The sequence below is a fragment of the Ascaphus truei genome, unplaced genomic scaffold, assembly GCF_040206685.1.
Source record: "Ascaphus truei isolate aAscTru1 unplaced genomic scaffold, aAscTru1.hap1 HAP1_SCAFFOLD_1462, whole genome shotgun sequence".
Taxonomy (NCBI): Eukaryota; Metazoa; Chordata; class Amphibia; order Anura; family Ascaphidae; genus Ascaphus; species Ascaphus truei.
Genome location: NW_027454347.1, coordinates 37,501 through 55,682, shown reverse-complemented (window position 1 = coordinate 55,682; position 18,182 = coordinate 37,501). Strand labels below are relative to the sequence as shown.

The window sequence follows — 18,182 nt, the reverse complement described above, 5'->3', positions numbered from 1 at the left end:
CTCCCCCTATAACTGTCCTGTACCTATCTCTCCTCTATTACAGGGACCCCTCCCCCTATAACTGTCCTGTACCTATCTCCCCTCTATTACAGGGACCCCTCCCCCTATAACTGTCCTGTACCTATCTCCCCTCTATTACAGGGACCCCTCCCCCTATAACTGTCCTGTACCTATCTCTCCTCTATTACAGGGACCCCTCCCCCTATAACTGTCCTGTACCTATCCCTCCTCTATTACAGGGACCCCTCCCCTATAACTGTCCTGTACCTATCCCTCCTCTATTACAGGGACCCTCCCCCTATAACTGTCCTGTACCTATCTCTCCTATATTACAGGGATCCCTCCCCCTATAACTGTCCTGTACCTATCCCTCCTCTATTACAGGGACCCCTCCCCCTATATAACTGTCCTGTACCTATCTCTCCTCTATTACAGGGACACCTCCCCCTATAACTGTCCTGTACCTATCTCTCCTCTATTACAGGGACCCCTCCCCCTATAACTGTCCTGTACCTATCCCTCCTCTATTACAGGGACCCCTCCCCCTATAACTGTCCTGTACCTATCTCTCCTATATTACAGGGATCCCTCCCCCTATAACTGTCCTGTACCTATCCCTCCTCTATTACAGGGACCCCTCCCCCTATAACTGTCCTGTACCTATCTCTCCTCTATTACAGGGACACCTCCCCCTATAACTGTCCTGTACCTATCTCTCCTCTATTACAGGGACCCCTCCCCCTATAACTGTCCTGTACCTATCTCTCCTCTATTACAGGGACCCTCCCCCTATAACTGTCCTGTACCTATCTCTCCTCTATTACAGGGACCCCTCCCCCTATATCTGTCCTGTACCTATCCCTCCTCTATTACAGGGACCCTGCCCCTATAACTGTCCTGTACCTATCCCTCCTCTATTACAGGACCCCTCCCCCTATAACTGTCCTGTACCTATCTCTCCTCTATTACAGGGACCCCTCCCCCTATAACTGTCCTGTACCTATCACCCCTCTATTACAGGGACCCTCCCCCTATAACTGTCCTGTACCTATCTCTCCTCTATTACAGGGACCCCTCCCCCTATAACTGTCCTGTACCTATCTCTCCTCTATTACAGGGACCCCTCCCCCTATAACTGTCCTGTACCTATCTCTCCTCTATTACAGGGACCCTCCCCCTATAACTGTCCTGTACCTATCCCTCCTCTATTACAGGGACCCTCCCCCTATAACTGTCCTGTACCTATCCCTCCTCTATTACAGGGACCCCTCCCCCTATAACTGTCCTGTACCTATCTCTCCTCTATTACAGGGACCCCTCCCCCTATAACTGTCCTGTACCTATCTCTCCTCTATTACAGGGACCCCTCCCCCTATAACTGTCCTGTACCTATCTCTTCTCTATTACAGGGACCCCTCCCCCTATAACTGTCCTGTACCTATCTCTCCTCTATTACAGGGACCCCTCCCCCTATAACTGTCCTGTACCTATCTCTCCTCTATTACAGGGACCCCTCCCCCTATAACTGTCCTGTACCTATCCCTCCTCTATTACAGGGACCCCTCCCCCTATAACTGTCCTGTACCTATCTCTCCTCTATTACAGGGACCCCTCCCCCTATAACTGTCCTGTACCTATCTCTCCTCTATTACAGGGACCCCTCCCCCTATAACTGTCCTGTACCTATCCCTCCTCTATTACAGGGACCCCTCCCCCTATAACTGTCCTGTACCTATCCCTCATCTATTACAGGGACCCTCCCCCTATAACTGTCCTGTACCTATCCCTCATCTATTACAGGGACCCTCCCCCTATAACTGTCCTGTACCTATCCCTCATCTATTACAGGGACCCTCCCCCTATAACTGTCCTGTACCTATCCCTCATCTATTACAGGGACCCTCCCCCTATAACTGTCCTGTACCTATCTCTCCTCTATTACAGGGACCCTCCCCCTATAACTGTCCTGTACATATCCCTCTATTACAGGGACTCCTCCCTCTATAACTGTCCTGTACCTATCTCTCCTCTATTACAGGGACCCCTCCCCCTATAACTGTCCTGTATCTATCTCTCCTCTATTACAGGGACCCCTCCCCCTATAACTGTCCTGTACCTATCTCTCCTCTATTACAGGGACCCCTCCCCCTATAACTGTCCTGTACCTATCTCCCCTCTATTACAGGGACCCCTCCCCCTATAACTGTCCTGTACCTATCTCCCCTCTATTACAGGGACCCCTCCCCCTATAACTGTCCTGTACCTATCTCTCCTCTATTACAGGGACCCCTCCCCCTATAACTGTCCTGTACCTATCCCTCCTCTATTACAGGGACCCCTCCCCTATAACTGTCCTGTACCTATCCCTCCTCTATTACAGGGACCCTCCCCCTATAACTGTCCTGTACCTATCTCTCCTATATTACAGGGATCCCTCCCCCTATAACTGTCCTGTACCTATCCCTCCTCTATTACAGGGACCCCTCCCCCTATATAACTGTCCTGTACCTATCTCTCCTCTATTACAGGGACACCTCCCCCTATAACTGTCCTGTACCTATCTCTCCTCTATTACAGGGACCCCTCCCCCTATAACTGTCCTGTACCTATCCCTCCTCTATTACAGGGACCCCTCCCCCTATAACTGTCCTGTACCTATCTCTCCTATATTACAGGGATCCCTCCCCCTATAACTGTCCTGTACCTATCCCTCCTCTATTACAGGGACCCCTCCCCCTATAACTGTCCTGTACCTATCTCTCCTCTATTACAGGGACACCTCCCCCTATAACTGTCCTGTACCTATCTCTCCTCTATTACAGGGACCCCTCCCCCTATAACTGTCCTGTACCTATCTCTCCTCTATTACAGGGACCCTCCCCCTATAACTGTCCTGTACCTATCTCTCCTCTATTACAGGGACCCCTCCCCCTATATCTGTCCTGTACCTATCCCTCCTCTATTACAGGGACCCTGCCCCTATAACTGTCCTGTACCTATCCCTCCTCTATTACAGGACCCCTCCCCCTATAACTGTCCTGTACCTATCTCTCCTCTATTACAGGGACCCCTCCCCCTATAACTGTCCTGTACCTATCACCCCTCTATTACAGGGACCCTCCCCCTATAACTGTCCTGTACCTATCTCTCCTCTATTACAGGGACCCCTCCCCCTATAACTGTCCTGTACCTATCTCTCCTCTATTACAGGGACCCCTCCCCCTATAACTGTCCTGTACCTATCTCTCCTCTATTACAGGGACCCTCCCCCTATAACTGTCCTGTACCTATCCCTCCTCTATTACAGGGACCCTCCCCCTATAACTGTCCTGTACCTATCCCTCCTCTATTACAGGGACCCCTCCCCCTATAACTGTCCTGTACCTATCTCTCCTCTATTACAGGGACCCCTCCCCCTATAACTGTCCTGTACCTATCTCTCCTCTATTACAGGGACCCCTCCCCCTATAACTGTCCTGTACCTATCTCTTCTCTATTACAGGGACCCCTCCCCCTATAACTGTCCTGTACCTATCTCTCCTCTATTACAGGGACCCCTCCCCCCTATAACTGTCCTGTACCTATCTCTCCTCTATTACAGGGACCCCTCCCCCTATAACTGTCCTGTACCTATCTCTCCTCTATTACAGGGACCCCTCCCCCTATAACTGTCCTGTACCTATCTCTCCTCTATTACAGGGACCCCTCCCCCTATAACTGTCCTGTACCTATCTCTCCTCTATTACAGGGTCCCCTCCCCTATAACTGTCCTGTACCTATCTCTCCTCTATTACAGGGACCCCTCCCCCTATAGCTGTCCTGTACCTATCTCCTCTATTACAGGGACCCCCCCTATAACTATCCTGTACCTATCTCTCCTCTATTACAGGGACCCTCCCCCTATAACTGTCCTGTACCTATCTCTCCTCTATTACAGGGACCCCTCCCCCTATAACTGTCCTGTACCTATCACCCCTCTATTACAGGGACCCCTCCCCCTATAACTGTCCTGTACCTATCTCTCCTCTATTACAGGGACCCTCCCCCTATAACTGTCCTGTACCTATCCCTCCTCTATTACAGGGACCCCCTCCCCCTATAACTGTCCCTTCTCTGGTCTCTGTAGCGCCCCGGACACTCTCTTTGATTGCAGTGTGTTGGAGAAGAGACTCTCAACTCCCGGGTAAGTGGGGGCTGTCTCTTTCGCCCTGTGTCCCCCCTGTCGCTCTGTGTCCCCCGTGTCGTTCTGTGTCCCCGTGTCCCCCGTGTCCCCCGTGTCCCTGCCGCCTCGCTATATGGGCCCATGTTGGGGGGACGGAAGAGAGGATAAACCATGTCTGTTTGTGTCTTATTTACACGTATCCCTCCCTCCCCCCCTCTCAACTCCCCTCCCCCCCTCTCAACTCCCCTCCCCCCCTCTCAACTCCCCTTCCCCCCCTCTCAACTCCCCTTCCCCCCCTCTCAACTCCCCTTCCCCCCCTCTCAACTCCCCTTCCCCCCTCTCAACTCCCCTTCCCCCCTCTCAACTCCCCTTCCCCCCCTCTCAACTCCCCTTCCCCCCCTCTCAACTCCCCTTCCCCCCCTCTCAACTCCCCTTCCCCCCCTCTCAACTCCCCTTCCCCCCCTCTCAACTCCCCTTCCCCCCCTCTCAACTCCCCTTCCCCCCCCTCTCAAGTCCCCTTCCCCCCCTCTAAAGTCCCCTTCCCCCCCCTCTCAAGTCCCCTCCCCCCCCCTCTCAAGTCCCCTTCCCCCCCCTCTCAAGTCCCCTTCCCCCCCTCTCAAGTCCCCTTCCCCCCCTCTCAAGTCCCCTTCCCCCCCTCTCAAGTCCCCTTCCCCCCCTCTCAAGTCCCCTTCCCCCCCTCTCAAGTCCCCTTCCCCCCCTCTCAAGTCCCCTTCCCCCCCTCTCAAGTCCCCTTCCCCCCCTCTCAAGTCCCCTTCCCCCCCTCTCAAGTCCCCTTCCCCCCCTCTCAAGTCCCCTTCCCCCCTCTCAACTCCCCTTCCCCCCCTCTCAACTCCCCTTCCCCCCCTCTCAACTTACCTTCCCCCCTCTCAACTTCCTTTCCCCCCCCTCTCAACTCCCCTTCCCCCCTCCCCATTGCCCTTCTCTCCTCCCCATTGCCCTTCTCTCCTCCCCATTGCCCTTCTCTCCTCCCCATTGCCCTTCTCTCCTCCCCATTGCCCTTCTCTCCTCCCCATTGCCCCTCTCTCCTCCCCATTGCCCCTCTCTCCTCCCCATTGCCCCTCTCTCCTCCCCATTGCCCCTCTCTCCTCCCCATTGCCCCTCTCTCCTCCCCATTGCCCCTCTCTCCTCCCCATTGCCCCTCTCTCCTCCCCATTGCCCCTCTCTCCTCCCCATTGCCCCTCTCTCCTCCCCATTGCCCCTCTCTCCTCCCCATTGCCCCTCTCTCCTCCCCATTGCCCCTCTCTCCTCCCCATTGCCCCTCTCTCCTCCCCATTGCCCCTCGCTCCTCCCCTCTCCTTGCCCCTCGCTCCTCCCCTCTCCTTGCCCCTCGCTCCCCCCCTTGCCCCTCGCTCCTCCCCTCCCATTGCCCCTCGCTCCTCCCCTCCCCTCCCCTTGCCCCTCGTTCCTCCCCTCCCCTTGCCCCTCGCTCCTCCCCTCCCCTTGCCCCTCGCTCCTCCCCTCCCCTTGCCCCTCTCTCCTCCCCTCCCCTTGCCCCTCTCTCCAACCCCTCCCCTTGCCCCTCGCTCCTCCCCTTCCCCCCCCACATTGCTCATCCCCTTCCCTCCCCCCATTGCCCCTCGCTCCTCCCCTTCCCCCCCCTATTGCCGCTCTCCTTCCCCCCATTACCCCTCTCTCTGTCCCCCTCTCTCTGTCCCCCAGACAGGACCCCCTTGCTTATTTCCCCCTCCCTCTGTTACAGACAGGACCCCCTTTCTGATACCTGTGGGGGAGACAGGATTCTTGCTGCCTCGTTCTCTCCGTCTGGCAAATATTTTGCAGTGACCGATGATAACAAGAGACTGGTCCTGTTCCTCACCGAGCCGGCATGGGAGACTGTGAGTGTGAGGTGAGGAGGGGCGGTGAGAGGGAGCGTTGGGTCGTGGAGGGCGGGGAGAGGGAACGTTGGGTCGTGGGGGGCGGGGAGAGGGAACGTTGGGTCGTGGGGGGCGGTGAGGGGTAGCATTGGGTAATGGGGGGCGGTGAGAGGGAGTGTCGGGTCGTGGCTGGCGTGGAGAGCGAGTGTTGGGACGGGGGAGTGGTGGAGGCCGGTGAGAGGGAGCGGTGCGAGGGGGTAACTGGGACGTGGGGGTTGGTAAGAGGGACCATTGGGACAGGGGAGTGGTGGGAGGGGGTGGCGGGAGAGTGGGGAGTGGTCAGAGGAAGAGTGGGGATGGGGTAGTGGTGGGAGGTGGTGACGGGTGTGGGGGCGGTGAGAGGGAGCGTTGGGATGGGGTAGTGGTGGGGGCTGCTGAGAGGGGGCGGTGGAGGGAGTATTGGGACGGGAGTGGTGGGAGGGAGTGACAGGGGAGTGGGGGCGGTCAGAGGAAGAGTTGGGGTGGCGGAGTGGTGGGAGGGGGTGACGGGGGCGTGGGGGCCGGTGAGAGGGAGCATTGGGACAGGGGGGTGGGGGTGACTGGGTGATGGGGCTTGTTGACATGCAGAGCGTGTGGTGCTGAAGGTGCCGCTTGCTGGCGTGACTGGGGGATCGTGGGGTGAGTGGCTGTTATGGAGAAGGGAACAAAGGACCTGATGTGGAAGGAAATAGGAGGAGCTCTGTCTTAGACATTTTGTGTTTGAGGCGATAAAGGGCCGTCCCGGCCGAGAGCGCGGTAATGTCTAACCGAAGGAGTCAATGGGGCCGCCCAGCGAGAGGGTATCTAGAGAAAAGAGTAAGGGGCCTAAAACCGAGCCCTGAGGTACGTACACCTACAGAGAGATCCATAGGGGCTGAGGCGAAGTGGGCATTAGAGACACTGAAGAAATGGTGCGAGAAGTAGGAGGAGAATCGGGAGAGGACAGTGCCATGGATGCTAAGAGAGTGAAGAATGTGCAGCAGAAGACGGTGGTCATCCGCATGGAAAGCTGAGGTCAAGAAGAATCGGAATGGAGTCGTTTCCTGGAGATTTGGCAATATGAAGGCCATTGGCTACCTTGGCGATTGGATTCTGTAGAGCATGATGTGCAGAAGCCAGGTTGGAGAAGGTCTAGTAGGTTATTGGCGTTGAGAAAATGATCTATACTGTGACAGAAACCAGGGGTTGGTAATAAACTCCATATACAGGGCTCCCAGGATACTGAACAGTTTCTGTCCTGTCTAAGCTGAACAGGGCAGCCTCGTGGTACAGGCACTCCATTCCACAGTTTGTCTGCTGCCTGTTTTCTGTCACCTGTCATGCTGATTAGAGTTCAGGTATATAAGACCTGTTTCCTGTTTCCTCTGAGCCCCGCCCAAGAGCCTGGAAGGCTGCTGAACTGCAGAGGGGCGAGAAAGCCTCTTTCCCAAATCGCTTCATTCATTCTGTTAGTTTGTCTAAAGACTGCAAAGGTACTTATTTTGTTGGTGGAAGTGGACAAGCCACTTCCAACTCTGAGTCAGGGACATCTAAGTTTAAGTTATCGCTCAGACGAGCAGCTTTTTGTTTGGCTTTGTTTTCTGTTTAAACTGTGGCAGTCTCAGTGCCTGGGACTGAATAAACCAGGCATAGCCTGTTTAAAGGAACAGTACGTGACGTCTCATCATTTAACCTACCCTAAAAGACCGTGTTCTAACAGTCCCGGACAGACGGCGGAGCCCCGGAGTAAGCCGTGTGTCACATATGGTGGAGAATGCGGGCAGAACACTGAAAGGTCTGGGGGTTAAAGAACTTTAAAAAAAAAAAAAAAGAAGGTTTTTTTTTCTCTCTCTCCAAACAAGATGGAAGACGTGGTGAGTGCGCTGGTACGCAATGTCGCTGTCCAGAAAGACGCGAATGAAGCCCAGCAACAGGCGAGTGAAACCCAGCGACAGCTGTTAATAGCCCAGCAAGAGACTAATGCAAACCAGCAAGAGACAAACCGCCTGCTGAGAGAGGAGCAAAAGCGGTTCGCTCAGGGCTTACAGCAGGAACTCGAGATCCTGAGGGGGACTATCAGTAACCTTCCACTGGCAGAGGCAGCCCCAGTTCCGAAAATGACCAGGGCAAGCCACTACCTTCAGAAGATGGGACCCTCGGATGATGTGGAAGCCTATCTTCTCACGTTTGAACGCACGGCACAGAGAGAGGGATGGCCAGAAGCTGAGTGGGCTGGTCTAATCGCACCCTTCCTAAGCGGCGAACCCCAGAAGGCTTACTTTGATCTAGAGCCAGCCGAAGCTAACGTCTATGCAAAATTGAAGTTCGAGATCCTCGCCCGCCTCGGCGTAACCACGGCTGTTCGTGCCCAAAGGTTTCACGCATGGTCCTTCACGATGGATAAAGCCACCCGAAGCCAGATGTATGACCTCATCCACCTCGCTCGGAAGTGGCTACAACCCGAGATCAACTCAGCAAGCCACATCGTGGAACGGTTGGTCATGGACCAGTTCTTGAGGAAACTTCCCTCTGCCTTACGCCGTTGGGTCAGTCGGAGTGACCCCCACAATGCGGATGAGCTTGTGGCCCTTGTAGAAAGGTACAGTGCAGCAGAAGAGCACCCGCAACCCACAGTCGTGGAGCAACCCCACTATCCGAGGTTCCAGGACTCTTCCAGAGACGGTAAAAGGGTACCGGGGTTAAGGGGCGCTGAAGAGCGGCGACCACCTTCACGCCGCTCCAGCAACAGTGGTTCGCACACTAAGGGCAATAGCCAACATGGGGAGCCGGGAAAAGGCTCTAAGTGGGACACAGACTATGTACCTAAATGTGTAAATTGTCATGAGAGGGGCCACACAGCAAAAATCTGCCCACTAAATGATGAGCCCATGCAATGCAACAGCGTGGAACCTTATTCGCTGTTGTCCCAATGTATGGGCCCTAGCCCAGAGGACCCCTTGAATAACCATCTGTGGGCATTTGTAAAGGTTAATGGTAAGAGGGTTCGGGCACTTCTTGACTCTGGGAGTATGGTCACACTAGTGTCCGAATACCTATTGCCCATTAAGAAGAAACAGGTAAACAGTTCACAAAGAGTGGCAATTTGTTGTATACATGGGGATAATCATGAATATTCCACTGTTGATGTTTTTTTTGAAACAGAATTTGGTTCTTTAGATTTCAAGGTGGGTGTTGTACCCAAACTGGCACATGATGTGTTAATAGGGACCGACTTTCCCCATTTTCTAAAAATGTGGTCCCCAGCTCAGAATAGCGCCCAGAGTTCAATAGCAGACCATAACGAAGTGTTAGAAGAAACAAATCCTTTCCCTTTTTCAGAAATGGAGGTTGACGAGGGCCCAAATAAGAAGGGGGAAAAGGAGGAGTGCTGTGAAATTCCCTTCCCCATCACTACTTTGGTAGGGAATACCCCAAATCAAGATGTTGATCAGGCACTTACCACCCCAGTACAGGATAAGACCCTCGCTGACCTAGAGGTCAGTCCTGGGAGTTTTAAGAAGGCCCAGTGGGAGGACCCCACATTAGCGGTAGCAAGGGGAAATATACGGGACCAGAATAGTACTCATGGCCAACCAGATAGGTCACTTGCTTACCCCTACTTCGAGGTAGAGAACGACCTAGTATATCGGGTTGATAAAAGAAAATCAGTTACAACTAAACAATTGTTGGTACCACGGACATTCCGTAACGTAGTATTACACCTCGCACATAGTCATCCATTGGGGGGACACCTAGGGGTGGAAAAGACAAAAGAAAAGGTTCTCCGAAGCTTTTATTGGCCTGGGGTTCTGGCAGAAATTACAAACTATTGTTCCTCATGCCCAGAATGTCAGATCACCGCCCCGTTCAAAGCATACCGCAGCCCATTGGTACCCCTTCCCATAATAGAGGTACCATTTGACCGGATTGCTATGGATCTAGTAGGACCCCTAATAAAGTCTGCTAGGGGACATCAGCATATATTGGTAATATTAGATTATGCTACCCGATATCCGGAGGCAGTTCCCCTACGTAGCACCTCTGCTAAAAACATAGCAAAAGAGTTAGTACTTCTGTTTTCCCGGGTCGGAATTCCTAAAGAGATCTTATCTGACCAGGGAACACCATTTATGTCCCAAGTAACAAAAGAGCTATGTAAACTCCTAAAAATCAAGCATCTCAGAACCTCAGTCTATCATCCACAAACAGATGGTTTAGTGGAAAGGTTCAATAAAACCTTAAAGAGCATGTTACGCCGGGCGGTCGATAAGGATGGGAAAAACTGGGACTGTTTGTTACCATACCTGTTATTTGCCATTAGGGAAGTTCCCCAGTCATCCACAGGCTTCTCCCCGTTTGAACTATTGTATGGCCGACATCCAAGGGGCTTACTGGATATAGCCAAAGAAACTTGGGAACACGAGGTTACCCCTTACAGAAGTGTAATAGAGCATGTTGCCCAAATGCAGGACCGCATTGCTGCAGTCCTACCCATAGTGAGGGAACACATGGAGAAAGCTCAAGAAGCACAAAGGAATACGTATAATAAGGGTGCTAGGGTCAGAATTTTTTTTCCAGGTGATAGGGTACTAGTTCTGGTTCCCACCGTGGAGAGTAAATTCCTTGCTAAATGGCATGGGCCATATGAGGTCTTGGAAAGAGTGGGAGAAGTAAATTATAGGGTAAGGCAGCCAGGTAGGAGGAAACCTGAGCAAATTTACCATATAAACCTACTCAAGCCCTGGAAAGATAGAGAGGTCTTGTTAACCCTAGTACCCCCAGGTCCGTCAGAGAATCAAGAAACTGACCCAGAGGTTAGCATAGCTGAAACACTGTCCGTGCATCAGAAACGAGAGGTCCAGAGTTTAGTGAGAAGGAACAAAGAAATCTTCTCTACACAGCCAGGTAAAACTAACGTAATTAAACATGACATAGTCTCTGAACCGGGGGTCCGAGTTAACCTTAAACCGTACCGAATCCCAGAGGCCAAGAGAGAGGCTATAAGTTTAGAGGTTAAAAAAATGCTAAAACTAGGCGTAATTGAGGAATCCCAAAGTGGGTGGAACAGCCCTATAGTTTTAGTCCCAAAGCCAGACGGTACAACAAGGTTTTGTAATGACTACCGGAAACTAAACGCGGTGTCAAAATTTGATACTTATCCTATGCCCAGGGTGGATGAACTTGTAGAGAGACTGGGCAAAGCCCGATATCTCACAACCCTAGACCTAACAAAAGGGTACTGGCAGGTTCCCCTCACAGAAAGGGCAAAAGAAAAAACAGCCTTCTCAACCCCAGACGGCCTCTTTCAATATAAGGTGCTGCCTTTTGGCTTACATGGAGCTCCCGCCACATTCCAAAGAATGATGGATAAAATTTTAAAACCACATGTTCGGTACGCTGCCGCCTACCTGGATGATGTGGTAATCCATAGTGAAGATTGGCAGTCCCACCTTCCAAAGGTCCAAGCTGTGCTCGACGCAGTTCGGTCTGCTGGACTAACTGCTAACCCCGCTAAATGCACTATTGGTCTGGAGGAGGCCAAGTATCTGGGGTATTCTATTGGTAGAGGGTTACTCAAACCACAAACACTCAAAGTAGAGGCGATACAAAATTGGCCAAGGCCAGTCACAAAAAAACAAGTAAGGACCTTTTTGGGGTTAATTGGCTACTATAGGAGGTTTATTCCCAATTTTGCAACTAAGGCAACCCCACTAACCGACCTCACAAAAGCAAGAGGACCGCTAATGGTAAAGTGGTCCCCCGAAGCCGAACAGGCCTTTAGAAGCCTGAAAGAAGCTCTCTGTGCCCAACCAGTGTTGGTCACACCTGACTTCTCCAAAGAGTTCGTAGTCCAAACCGACGCATCTGAGGTAGGGCTGGGGGCGGTACTCTCCCAGGAGTCTCAAGGGGAGGAGCACCCCATCCTTTATTTAAGTAGGAAACTAAATCCCCAGGAGAAAAATTACTCCATAGTCGAGAAAGAGTGTCTCGCAATAAAGTGGGCTGTAGAGACACTCAAGTATTATCTGTTGGGGAGAAAGTTCCGATTGGTCACAGATCATGCACCCCTTACCTGGATGTGTCAAAATAGGGAGAAGAACGCTAGGGTGACCAGGTGGTTCCTAAGCCTACAGCCCTTTAAATTTTCTGTGGAACACAGGTCGGGGCACAAACATGGCAATGCCGACGGGTTGTCAAGGATGCACTCCCTAATATCCATGGTCGCTCACCCCTCGAGGTCTGAGCTGGGGGGGAGGATATGTGACAGAAACCAGGGGTTGGTAATAAACTCCATATACAGGGCTCCCAGGATACTGAACAGTTTCTGTCCTGTCTAAGCTGAACAGGGCAGCCTCGTGGTACAGGCACTCCATTCCACAGTTTGTCTGCTGCCTGTTTTCTGTCACCTGTCATGCTGATTAGAGTTCAGGTATATAAGACCTGTTTCCTGTTTCCTCTGAGCCCCGCCCAAGAGCCTGGAAGGCTGCTGAACTGCAGAGGGGTGAGAAAGCCTCTTTCCCAAATCGCTTCATTCATTCTGTTAGTTTGTCTAAAGACTGCAAAGGTACTTATTTTGTTGGTGGAAGTGGACAAGCCACTTCCAACTCTGAGTCAGGGACATCTAAGTTTAAGTTATCGCTCAGACGAGCAGCTTTTTGTTTGGCTTTGTTTTCTGTTTAAACTGTGGCAGTCTCAGTGCCTGGGACTGAATAAACCAGGCATAGCCTGTTTAAAGGAACAGTACGTGACGTCTCATCATTTAACCTACCCTAAAAGACCGTGTTCTAACAGTCCCGGACAGACGGCGGAGCCCCGGAGTAAGCCGTGTGTCACAATACGTAAAGAAAGAAGTTTACTGGGGAAAGGCAAGAGAAACCGCGTGAGAAGAGGCAGTGTCCATGGTGATATTGTGGACAATAGTTTGGACATTAGCATGCTTATAAAGAGATGAAATGGTGCCAGAACAATGTGTTAAAGAGATGGAGGAGAGGTTTGGGGTGGGAGGGGGGTCGAGGCCGCATGTGGGGAACATGTAGATGCTAAGTGAAGGGGTTACATTATTAGATCTACCTGTTAAGGGGTGCTACCAAGGGATTGGGTAGCAGCATTTTACCACATTGAGGCGCACTGCAGTATTCTATTAGCATTTAGTTGGCTATAAGTTTGTATTATCTTGTTAACTCTTAACATCTCGGATCACCCGCACTAAGTAGCCATGATATATCATCCAAACGTTACTACCACGGTGATGAGCGCTCGCTTCATTTATCGCACGTCTACACCCAGTGAGGATCTCCATGAATCAGGGCGGTATCGTCTCTCTCTAAGCTGATTTTAAATTATATATTTAAAAAACATAGCTTTTAATTGACTATCACTGGGTGAATTGGCTATCCTCCTACCATTACGCTATTGGTATTATACCACGACTAGCAAGGTGTATATAATTATCCTAATCGTACTGGGAAATGCGCTGAAGAGCCATTTTGCTTTTTCTTTCAGCTACTTGTGCTCCCTAAATGGGATTAGGATATGATTCGATTTGAGGTCTCCGTTCTTTCCAAGCGTCATGGAGATGGGATTCTGGTTTGTGAGACCCAGAACCACTAACAACTCACATGGAGAGGACAGTGACGCCTCACTCCCGGTGTCTGCTGGCAATGGCTTCCACCAGGATATGTGATCACATGGTGTGACGAGGAGAGGACAGTGACGCCTCACTCCCAGCGTCTGCTGGCAATGACTTCCACCAGGATATGTGATCACATGGTGTGACGGAGAGAGGAGAGGACAGTGACGCCTCACTCCCAGTGTCTGCTGGCAATGGCTTCCACCAGGATATGTGATCACATGGTGTGACGGGGAGAGGAGAGGACAGTGACGCCTCACTCCCAGTGTCTGCTGGCAATGGCTTCCACCAGGATATGTGATCACATGGTGTGACGGGGAGAGAAGAGGACAGTGACGCCTCACTCCCAGTGTCTGCTGGCAATGACTTCCACCAGGATATGTGATCACATGGTGTGACGGAGAGAGGAGAGGACAGTGACGCCTCACTCCCAGTGTCTGCTGGCAATGACTTCCACCAGGATATGTGATCACATGGTGTGACGGGGTGAGGAGAGGACAGTGACGCCTCACTCCCAGTGTCTGCTGGCAATGGCTTCCACCAGGATATGTGATCACATGGTGTGACGGGGAGAGGAGAGGACAGTGACGCCTCACTCCCGGTGTTTGCTGGCAATGACTTCCACCAGGATATGTGATCACATGGTGTGACGGAGAGAGGACAGTGACGCCTCACTCCCAGTGTCTGCTGGCAATGACTTCCACCAGGATATGTGATCACATGGTGTGACGGGGAGAGGAGAGGACAGTGACGCCTCACTCCCAGTGTCTGCTGGCGAGGACTTCCACCAGGATATGTGATCACATGGTGTGACGGGGAGAGGACAGTGACGCCTCACTCCCAGTGTCTGCTGGCGAGGACTTCCACCAGGATATGTGATCACATGGTGTGACGAGGAGAGGACAGTGACGCCTCACTCCCAGTGTCTGCTGGCAATGGCTTCCACCAGGATATGTGATCACATGGTGTGACGGAGAGAGGAGAGGACAGTGACGCCTCACTCCCAGTGTCTGCTGGCAATGGCTTCCACCAGGATATGTGATCACATGGTGTGACGGAGAGAGGAGAGGACAGTGACGCCTCACTCCCAATGTCTGCTGGCAATGACTTCCACCAGGATATGTGATCACATGGTGTGACGAGGAGAGGACAGTGACGCCTCACTCCCAGTGTCTGCTGTCAATGACTTCCACCAGGATATGTGATCACATGGTGTGACGGAGAGAGGAGAGGACAGTGACGCCTCACTCCCGGTGTCTGCTGGCAATGACTTCCACCAGGATATGTGATCACGTGGTGTGACGGAGAGAGGAGAGGACAGTGACGCCTCACTCCCAGTGTCTGCTGGCAATAACTACCACCAGGATATGTGATCACATGGTGTGACGGAGAGAGGAGAGGACAGTGACGCCTCACTCCCGGTGTCTGCTGGCAATGACTTCCACCAGGATATGTGATCACATGGTGTGACGGAGAGAGGAGAGGACAGTGACGCCTCACTCCCAGTGTCTGCTGGCAATGACTTCCACCAGGATATGTGATCACATGGTGTGACGGAGACAGGAGAGGACAATGACGCCTCACTCCCTGGCGTCTGCTGGCAATGGCTTCCACCAGGATATGTGATCACATGGTGTGACGGAGAGAGGAGATGACAGTGACGCCTCACTCCCGGCGTCTGCTGGCAATGACTTCCACCAGGATATGTGAGTACATGGTGTGACGGGGAGAGGACAGTGACGCCTCACTCCCAGTGTCTGCTGGCAATGACTTCCACCAGGATATGTGAGTACATGGTGTGACGGAGAGAGGAGAGGACAGTGACGCCTCACACTCGGCGTCTGCTGGCAATGACTCCCACCAGGATATGTGATCACGCACCCATCTCCCAGCGCTGTGCTATGTGCGGACTGGCCGTCTAGACCTTGCCCCATCATGCTTTGGGAGTGTCTGCGTGAATTGCGCAAAGGTGCACACCTGGGAGAGGGAGCGCGCTGCGTGATTGTCACGTAACGGGGTGCCTCACAAACAGAGGTTGCCCATCAGTGCCCCCAGAACTTTGGGTATCTGCTGCCACCTGAGTCCTTGTGTAGGCTTAACCCTATACTAGCCCCTTAGGGCTCCTGAGACACAGGATACACTGGACAGACACACAGAGTATAATAAGTTTTATTATGAGGACAGAAATTCCAACCCACAGGACAGATATAGAATACGGGGAAAATACTCAGTATTATCACAGTCCTTGTGGTGGCTCCAGGTGAGTCTGAATAGTACACTTAATCCACCCTCACGCCTTGGGTAACTTCCCAGCAGCTCCACGGATCAAAGTATTGGGACGTGGCTAATAGCCTCCGGGCTACCTGCTTGATATGGTGGGGATCACCACCCGCAGCAGTTGGTTCCCCCAAAAGTGCCTCTGGAGGTCGCCACAGCTGGACTCTCCAGGCAGTGTTCCTCCAAGTGATCAGGGGTTACTGGTCTCCTCAGCACCAGTGCTGGTATCGTTCCCTGGGGGTCTCCCACCGATGCAGCTCACCCTTACGATCCAGCTCTCAACCAATCCGGCCAACGCTGTACACACAGACCGTTGCTTTACTGGACACTCCAGAGCCCGGCACTGGGCCTCCTCCGTTCCCTTCTGCTGACTCCCTGTCAGCTCTTTCTTTACATAGGTTCTGCCAGTCCCCTGTCAGTACACTGACGTGAGGCTGGGGAGAAGGAGTAGTTATATCCCTGTCCCAATCGGCGTTTCCAGCCAGTCTGGAACAATAGTCGTGGTCTCTGCACAGGGTGCCAGGTCCAGCTGATGCGATCACTTGGGTATGAAAGGAGGGCAGGAAGCCTAACATGGCATGCCCAAATATGGTCATCCCTATCCTTGGCAGAAGGACACCGAGATGTTCCTTGGCATATGGATGTGAGCAGGTACAGTCCAAAAGTATCCGGCCGCTCCTCCGCTTACCGTGCACCCCAAAACTGGAACAACCTACCGAAGACTCTCACATCCACCACCAGTTTAAGTTCTTTCAAAACCAAAGCGGTCTCACATTTTAATCTGGTCTGTAACTGTTACATACGCCTATAATATATATTACCTGTAACTGTTACATACGCCTATAATATATATTATCTGTAACTGTTACATACGCCCATAATATATATTATCTGTAACTGTTACACACGCCTATAATATATATTATCTGTAACTGTTACATACGCCTATAATATATATTATCTGTAACTGTTACATACGCCTATAATATATATTATCTGTAACTGTTACATACGCCTATAATATATATTATCTGTAACTGTTACATACGCCCATAATATATATTATCTGTAACTGTTACACACGCCTATAATATATATTATCTGTAACTGTTACATACGCCCATAATATATATTATCTGTAACTGTTACATACGCCTTTAATATATATTATCTGTAACTGTTACATACGCCTATAATATATATTACCTGTAACTGTTACATACGCCTGTAATATATATTATCTGTAACTGTTACATACGCCTTTAATATATATTATCTGTAACTGTTACATAAGCCTATAATATATATTACCTGTAACTGTTACATACGCCTTTAATATATATTATCTGTAACTGTTACATACGCCTATAATATATATTACCTGTAACTGTTACATACGCCTGTAATATATATTATCTGTAACTGTTACATACGCCTATAATATATATTATCTGTAACTGTTACATACGCCTATAATATATATTATCTGTAACTGTTACATACGCCTATAATATATATTACCTGTAACTGTTACATACGCATATAATATATATTACCTGTAACTGTTACATACGCATATAATATATATTACCTGTAACTGTTACATACGCCTATAATATATATTATCTGTAACTGTTACACACGCCTATAATATATATTATCTGTAACTGTTACATACGCCTATAATATATATTATCTGTAACTGTTACACACGCCTATAATATATATTACCTGTAACTGTTACATACGCATATAATATATATTACCTGTAACTGTTACATACGCCTATAATATATATTACCTGTAACTGTTACATACGCCTATAATATATATTACCTGTAACTGTTACATACGCCTATAATATATATTACCTGTAACTGTTACACACGCCTATAATATATATTACCTGTAACTGTTACACACGCCTATAATATATATTATCTGTAACTGTTACACACGCCTATAATATATATTACCTGTAACTGTTACACACGCCTATAATATATATTACCTGTAACTGTTACACACGCCTATAATATATATTACCTGTAACTGTTACATACGCCTATAATATATATTATTTGTAACTGTTACATACGCCTATAATATATATTACCTGTAACTGTTACATACGCCTATAATATATATTACCTGTAACTGTTACATACGCCTATAATATATATTACCTGTAACTGTTACATACGCCTATAATATATATTACCTGTAACATACGCCTATAATATATATTATCTGTAACTGT

At 50.5% G+C, this 18,182-nt stretch overlaps 1 protein-coding gene across 1 annotated transcript in view; it reads left to right on the top strand.

The window, feature by feature from the left end:
- WDR4 (WDR4 tRNA N7-guanosine methyltransferase non-catalytic subunit) overlaps window positions 1–18,182 on the top strand; it is a gene marked incomplete at its 3' end in the record, with an annotated part of 56,166 nt that overhangs the window by 15,735 nt on the left and 22,249 nt on the right. Inside the window, 2 exon segments of the mRNA XM_075581642.1 lie at window positions 4,127–4,183; window positions 5,883–6,029. Coding sequence (XP_075437757.1) covers window positions 4,127–4,183; window positions 5,883–6,029 — 204 coding nt within the window.